The sequence below is a fragment of the Cydia splendana genome, chromosome 8, assembly GCF_910591565.1.
Source record: "Cydia splendana chromosome 8, ilCydSple1.2, whole genome shotgun sequence".
Taxonomy (NCBI): domain Eukaryota; kingdom Metazoa; phylum Arthropoda; class Insecta; order Lepidoptera; family Tortricidae; genus Cydia; species Cydia splendana.
The window spans coordinates 10086107-10094490 of NC_085967.1; the positions used below are offsets into that span (position 1 = coordinate 10086107).

At 36.1% G+C, this 8384-nt stretch overlaps 1 protein-coding gene across 2 annotated transcripts; it reads left to right on the forward strand.

Moving 5' to 3' along the window:
* The first annotated feature begins 351 nt into the window (after positions 1 to 351).
* Positions 352 to 2851, forward strand: LOC134793237 (integrin beta-1-like). 2 transcript variants are annotated; one of them, XM_063764806.1, is made up of 3 exons: positions 352 to 747; positions 1927 to 2096; positions 2629 to 2851. In XM_063764806.1, exons 1-3 carry the CDS (start codon positions 507 to 509, stop codon positions 2743 to 2745), a joined length of 528 nt encoding a protein of 175 aa, XP_063620876.1. In that variant the 5' UTR covers positions 352 to 506; the 3' UTR covers positions 2746 to 2851. The 2 variants fall into 2 exon arrangements, with proteins under 2 accessions (XP_063620876.1, XP_063620877.1); XM_063764807.1 differs by having other exon boundaries at positions 579 to 751.
* Positions 2852 to 8384: the final 5533 nt, after the last annotated feature.

An 8384-nucleotide genomic window follows, 5' to 3' on the forward strand; every position in this document is an offset into this window, starting at 1 on the left:
AATATTACAAAAATACTAGATAATACCTACACCCTACACAATATTTATTGATGTGCCGGAGAAAGGCTAAATTGTTACATTAACTACCTAGTACTTATTACTTACCTTCTTCTCACATTTTTGTATGGAGATTGAAATTTCCTATCTGTGAATTGGGTACAATGGGTACTTCCTTTATTCATTGTGAAATGTTTCAGAAATTTTCTGATCACATTTCCAATTTTTTAAATCTCTCCGCAACTTGCGCACAGCTTGCGCATCAACACATCAAGTACATAAAATACGATATTAATTATGTACTTATAATAGGTACGTATTTAGTTTGTTTTCGTTCACGCCCTCGTACGCTGTGGCACAGATTTATTTGCGCAATGAAGAATAAAGGTTATCATTGCGATACCGTTACAACAAACAAGTCACGGCTAAGCAAGCAGTTATCAAGCTGTGTTAGAGACAATACGTTAACTTAATTAAAAAAATATACATAGTTCTAATTCGTTTCAACGATGCACATTTTTACTACTACCGCGTTGCTTGCGTGTCTATGCATACTCGTAGTAGAAAGTGCTGATAGTGACAGAATTATCACAGGAGTCGACCAAAGAGAAGTGTGTAAAATAAAAAAATCTTGTATAAGTTGTTTACGCTTGGTACATTGCTCCTGGTGCCAAGAAGAGGAAAAGTGTTTCTCAAAGGAGTTAGAGCCTGAAAAATGCAGCGAGACCAATGAATATACGGATTACGGATGTAGGTACCAATGAATAATACTCAATTTATTATTTATAGAAGATCTTAAATGATGTCAGGTTCGGCTTGATAAGAGCTCAACAACATATTCTTATTTACCTGTAATGTTTATATGCTTTTCTAAAGTTTTATTTTGTTAACTAAGTAGAATTTTAAAAGAAGCTTATGGTCTCGGATATACTTAGCCATAACCGCAAACCAGACTTAGGTATACAGGGAATCCATACTCACCTAGGGGTGAGGTAGAGAAACCCAACCCGCATAAATAGGGTCAAAATTATCTGCAGCTGACTATACTTCATAATCTAGCTTGTAGGGTTTTAAAGTGCTTACTGTTGGAACATAAGTTTGGCCAACAATTAGAACAAAACCGGCCAAGTGCGAGTAGGACTCGCGTTCCAAGGGGTCCGTTACCGTACCTACAGAATTTTTAACAATGTATTTTTTTATGTGAAACGTGAGTGAAATGTCTTACCTACAAATCATCCGTAGGGGTCGGATCAAAAACTAAGTAATTAAGTCCGACTCACGCTTGACTGCACATTTGTAATAGGTTTTCCTGCCATCTATAGGTAAAGAACTATTTTGTGTATTTTTTCAAAATGTTAGACCCAGTAGTTTCGGAGATACTTAAAGGGGGGGAGAATCTTAAAATTATAAAAAAACTTATTTAAAATTCTCACAAATGCGCTCTATCATTTGTATATATACAAATGATCATTTAATACCCCCTAAACGTGGCCCCGTGTTAAAATTCATCATCACGTTACATGTCCGTCTTTGGGTCACAAATTTACACGTGTGTACCAATTTTCAACTTAATTGGTCCAGAAGTGACACACGGACAGACAGACAGACGCAGAGTGATCCTATAAGGGTTCCGGTTTTCCTTTTGAGGCGTACCTCTCTACCCCTCAACCCTAAAGGGGCCCACTGATTAACAGTCCGCCGGACGGTATCGGCCTGTCAGTTAGAACAAAATTTTGACAGTTCCGAACAACTGACAGGCCAATACTGTTAATCAGTGGGCCCCTTAAAAAATGTTCGTACCGTAGTTTTGGTCTGTATCAAAGTCGGAGTCGGAGATTTATATCTCTCATATCTTTACCACTGGATAACAGCACCAGACCCATCATCGTTTAATAGGTATTCCATTTACCCACATTTGTTTGTTCCCAGTCAGTCTGCAAGAAAACGCAATTTGTAGTTGCAAGCAGGAAACAGATGAAGCCCAAGAACAGAACTGCCACCCAGAAGGGGCGGACGAATACACAACGCCACCGTGCAGCGGCCGCGGCGCGTGTGTGTGCGGCCGGTGCGTCTGCGAGACCTATGAAAATTCCACCAAGGTATTGACTTTACTATTTTAGTTATTGTTTATTACGACATTTATGTATCTTATACCTTTAAACGAGTAATTCTTGTATATTTATTTATATATATATATATTTCGGGGATCTCGGAACCGGCTCTAATCTAACGATTTCGATGAAATTTGCTATAATGTTTACTCGGGTAATTCCGAATGTCGAAAACTGTCGGATAATTCCGAAAAGAGACTTTTATTATGATGGAATTAAGGGTGATTTTCATCTGAATTTCGGAATTATCCGACATTCGGTATTACCCGAATACACCTTAAGGTTTTTAGGGGCCGAAAAATCGATCTCTAGCTAGGTCTTATCTCTGGGAAAACGCGCATTTTTGATTGTTTATATGTTTTCCGAGCAAAGCTCTGTGCAGGTAATATTATGTGATATTGGTTGGCAATGTTGACCAAATTTACAATAGGTATCTATACTTATTTAGAAATGCAACCGCGTGAATATTTGCTTGAGACAATTGCCACCACAATAATAATCTGGATGACTTTTTTTTCAGATCGTAATGGGAGATTATTGCGAATTCGACAATTTCTCCTGTGATGGCCCGGGCTGCAACGAAGGTCCTTATGCTCTTACGCAAGATAAGGACAATAATGAAGAATCATGGTGGTAATCTACTTACGTTACTTGCTTTCTTAGAATGGGTAGATTTGTGTTCAGTGAATTTGTATAGTCTTAGGCTTGAAATGTAAGCAAATAAAAAGTTTAAATTAGAGATACCTACGTTGTTACAATTATAGTTTTATACCTGTAAGTTGAAGAGATGAATAATTCAGAAAAAAAATATATATTTTGTAACAATAAAAATAGAACCGAATTTATAAAACTTTTCAAATGCCATCATTTCATGGTGGCCGTCAGCAGAGTTCCAATTCATCACAAAAAAAGGTGTTAGAAAAAGCCATAGAAAATACCAAATCTCTTTACGTGTGCCCAGTCCAGGATCCCATCATCAGATCTCTATCTGATGACAATGGGCATTCCCAAACAAATTCGATGACATGAAGTATAGGTACCTATACATTTTCCAAATCAGTCTAGCAGTCTCAGAGAAATCAGGGAAATAAAGTACCTATAGGTACATAAAAACACAGATATCGATGAATTGAGAACCTCCTTTTATTGAAAGTCAATAAAAAACGTTTACATTACTGTACCGGGAACTATGACGAGTAAATAGACCTAAATATCATATCACGTTTAACCAACCCAGTTAATGGAATACGGACCCAATAAACACCCTATACAAAGCACCGCGAATATATAAATAATTTAGAGGAATTGGATATCGCCGCGTCTTGAGACGGAAGTTTTTCAGCTGGTTCCCAAGAAGCTCAATTAAGGAACGATGTGAGCGGCGCCTGTGCCTGATGGCTCATCGGTCTCAAGTGCCCTGTTATGGTTACGAGAAATTAGATTTCAACAAGGCTATTATCTCTTCCGCGGAGACGACTCTTTTATTAGAGATCTGTCGAACCCTATTCTACGAATATTTTCGGAATATGAAGTTGGTGAATTTATGATTAGACTATCGAAACTTTACGAATTATATCCATAAGTATTCTAAGTCTGAAGACAGTTAAAAATATTTAAAGTTTTTAATAACGTCTGTGGCCTTGGTGTTCTAATTAAGGGCACAGAATAACTAAATAGTACTACCGTACAGAAAATTCACTCCTTCACAAAAGTCAGATTTAGGTATAAAATTATACCTATACTCGCCGCCTGCAACAAAATTGAAACTTATAACCGCGCACGAACGGTGAATCTTCTTTGCGTGAGCGCCACGTGACTAGGGAATGCAAATCGATTATAACCGTAACGTAACCGAAATATTCGGTTATAACCGAATATTTTGACAAAATGTAATAACCTAATATTGGAAACTCGAATAACCGGTTACGGTTATTTTCGGTTATTTTATATGACTTAAATTTTATGTTTTTATCATCTAATGACTACAAAATCCTGCCTTTTTTGGCTGTGACGCTTGTGACTATATTTTTTGTCATTCGTGGACTTTAATAACTAAAATATACCAAATTTACTTCCCTTATTTATGAAATATTTTTATTGAATATTGTATCACGTCCAAGGTCATATTTTACTTTTACTGTATTTGGTGTGTTTTATTAAAAAACGAAGACTTTTACTCACATTCCCTAATAATGTAGGTACTAAAATAAACAAATTGTATTTTTTTTATTACATCATTGTAAATTTATAATTTTTCGTCGAAAATAACCGTAACCGATTATAACCGATATTCGGTTATATTTAGGGCATAACCGTAACCGGTTATGAAGTTTGGCCGGTTATTGCATTCCCTACACGTGACACGACTATCGTGCGGTCGAGCGGCAGCCCACTGCCATACACCTGCCGGCCCGGGCGGCGCGCCGGCCAAATGTACCTAAACTGCGTAGTGACACCCCCCTGTTAAGGGGTTACCCCACGCCAATGACCTTCGATCTGAATCCCTTAGTTTTCTAATGTTTTTTGTAGCTTAGTATATAATAGTATCCCACATTTACTTCAAAGTTCATTGTCTTCGAGATATTTGGCATCAAAGTTGAACAATTTTAGGCTAAAAAACTGGCTTTGGCCATAACTTTCGTGTTAATTAGTTTAAAATTAAAAACCTGGACACGTTTTTCGAGACGTCAAAGACGAACCCAAATATATATGTAGATTTCCTACATGTAAGATTCTTCACTGCAAACTAGATACGAAAAAAGTGTTTTTTTAAACAATGTTTAAAAAATTCATAAAAAAATAAGTACTTATTAATTTTTTTCAAAATCCGGTTAATAAAACCGGAAATAAAAAATTGAAAAACCGATAACCGTTTGTCTTACAATTCTATATGTAGTGCAAAAAAAAGGAGATACGATTCAAAACTTGTCAAAAATCGATGAAAACCTCGGGTAGCCCCTTAATCGTAAAATCTGTTTAGGTACTTACAAGGGGAAAATGGATACTAAATTGATGTTTAGGGCTTTTAATTGTTACTTAAAAATAGATCTTTATTTTATTAAAAGAATTATATAAAATCCTAAAGAGAATGGTTGTTGAAATACCTACCTTAAATACGTTTCTTTAATCAGACCTAATATCCCGCGGCGTATACATGCTTGATTTTATTACCACATCTTTTCGATCGGATATTTTTTGGTAGGTAGGTACATTCATAGATTTCATAGTTATAATCTTAATGAAATCAACTGCAATTACTTACCTACTTAATACTAAATAACTTTCAGACGTAGGAAGATATTGAAGTTGACTTGAAACTTTATAAGTTTATAACATTATCTTCGTCGTCCATGCGTTAAGTTTTTCTCTTGTGCAAAAAAGAAAATAAATCGGTCTAAACATCTCTTGTAGTAGGTAAGTAAGTACATGGAAATCCTAAGCTACTGTACGGCTACCATCAGTTTGTCACTGACATAAACGCCGTCGAGAACGTAATTTACTTTCTATACATCTCGCTCGCACTCGCATATTAGTGCAAACGGGACGTATAGAAAGTAAATTACGTTCTCGACGGCGTTTATGTCAGTGACAAACTGATGGTAACCGTACTGTATTTAGCTGTGTAGCCAGTAGCCTGCACGAGTGTCGCGGCGGAACGCGGAACCTTGAAAATTTTATGAATATAACTTTGTGGGTTCATTGTGGAAGGGTCTTTTATTTATTACATTACGTAACAAATTCTTGACTATTATTGCGCGCATGCTTTATGTTAAGATTTACTTGATTAGAACAAACTAAATATACGAGTACGACAAAAGAAAAAAAACTCGGTTTTTTAGTGTTCCGTACAAAACTTTGTTCACGGAACACTTATGGGATCACTTCGGTCTTGTTTAATTACGGGAGCAATTCCGCTTGGTCTTACTGTTCCTGACGTACATTGCATATACATAGTTAGAACAAATATATAATTGTCTATACTAGATACACCTATTTACATTTTTTTTTATAAAAAAAATTTAACTTATAAGTAAGTACAAAAGTTATATATTTCACTACATTAAAAGCTGTTACGGTTAAAAAGGAAAATTGGCTACAAATTGAGCAGAATAGTAGATTGTTAACCAAGGGTTGAAAGGCTTCCATTTCTGTCGAGGTAGTTTGGCGCTCGAACGCAGTGAGAGCGCCAATAGTCCGAGACGGAAATGGTGCCTTTCACCCGAGTTAAACACTCTACTTTTCATATCGAATGCGAGGAAACCAAACAAGACAAAGCAATTTCGCAAAATTAGTAATTGAAGTACCTAATAGACCCACGGCCATGTTTTTTTCCTTAGGACTTTTACTTGCAATCGGAGACTTTACATATGTGAAGGTTAATAACCCCTAGCGAAAATCATTTAGATTGCAATATTTACGAAAACACACATTTTTACACAAACTGCACTAATTTTAAAATTATTTGTTCATTATAGTATGAAAATCAGCGGGATTGCCTCTTACTTTTTAATTTTATACTTTTTCGTTCTAAAAGCCGCAACAGACTACCGGACCGCACCGCGACCTTGGTAAGAACATAATAATAACATATTATAATAAAAGTATTTTAAATATTAAATAACAATTTAATTAATAATATGAGAATTTTTTATCTTGTATTTTAATTTATTTTCATGAATATAGTGCTAAATAACTTTAAAACCCAATTTAATATCGTTCAAACGTTTAACTGTGGCTGTATAAGATTCTGCCTTTGCTCATTTACGCAAATGTAAGGTTTAAAAAAATTTTTTTGGTGTATTCCTTTTGGTTCCCGCCTTATGAAATCGAGTAAATAGAATTCAACGAAAGAAATCAAGAATAATTTGTTTTTAACAATTTATTTTCATCTTTTTTTATAAAAAAAAAATCAACGTGCTGGGATTAGTAAAATTAAACAATTACCAATTGTTCCAGGCGAGGAAATAAAGACACTATTTTTCAATTTTATTTCCACCCAGTTGTTCGTAGGACGGGGACGCAGAGGAGTACGCCACTTTTCTGCGCTAGAGCATAAACGTATCACTTTCTGCGCACCTTTTAGAACAACAACGACCCACTTTCAGAGCATGAGATATGAAATAGTTATTACTCGTATGCTTATTAGGTCGGGAAGCGTCAAGCCGTAAGTGAATTTGTCCCGAGCTCAATAATTGCGGTGGAATACACTCGGAGCCGTATGTCGGCACACGTGCAGCGGTGCTCAATCGATTTTTTTTTTCAAAAGAACACGAAAAAATATTTGCAAGTTACATATAGCTTGTCAAGCAAATCTTGTCAGTAGAAAAAGGCGCGAAATTCAAATTTTCTATGGGACGATATCCCTTCGTGCCTACATTTTTCAAATTTGCCGCCTTTTTCTACTGACAAGATCTGCTTGACCAAGTATAGTACATATGAGTTGCTTAACTTCAAACTCAGGTAAATCAGGTAAACAAAAAATAAAAAAAAAACAATCTGTCAGATTATGCGATTTTGGTATTAAGAAAAGATAATAGGTAGATATTTGCTGAGATGGTCGAATGGATTTACCAGAGTTTGAAGTTAAGCGACACATAGCGTACTTTAAAGATTACATCAAAAATCGAGACACACGGTGATGTGCCGATTTGGAATTCAAAAATTTGAGCTGAATTCGAACTTCAGATTTTTTTATTGATTTGATAGTACTCACTGTGTACCTGGCCCTATAGGTATTGGCTTTGCACATATCAGATGAATTTTTTTCACTCCACTAGCTCAAGCTGAAAACTACAGCAAGATGGACTACGATAGAGTAACGTCAAATAAAGTAGATAGGTATTATTAAAAAAATTTAGGCAGCTCCGCGTGTCGTACCCTGGGCATTTTCATTTTAACTTGCACTTTAAAGCGCGGCAATTAAGTCGTGTTTCAGTAACGTCCCGTTACATTCCTGACAAAATGTATGGGATTTGACATTGACCGTCAGTTTTGTAACGATTGCTAAAGACGGCCTTTAACGGCCGTAGGTGCACAGTTAAGTGAAAATGCCCACCTACCTAACGCCGCGGTGCGCAGCGACACATTGCTCCGTGTGTTTTGCGCCTAGGGGTAGCGGTGTCTCCCACACAACTCGATTAGGAAAGGAGCAGCTAAATTGTTTTAACGAAGATCACGTTGATCATCAGAATATATATAACTTAGTGGCGGAAAATGGTTTCAAAATGGTTTTAGGGCTGTGTACCTACAGTTAAATAAAATAGGTACACGCTCTCT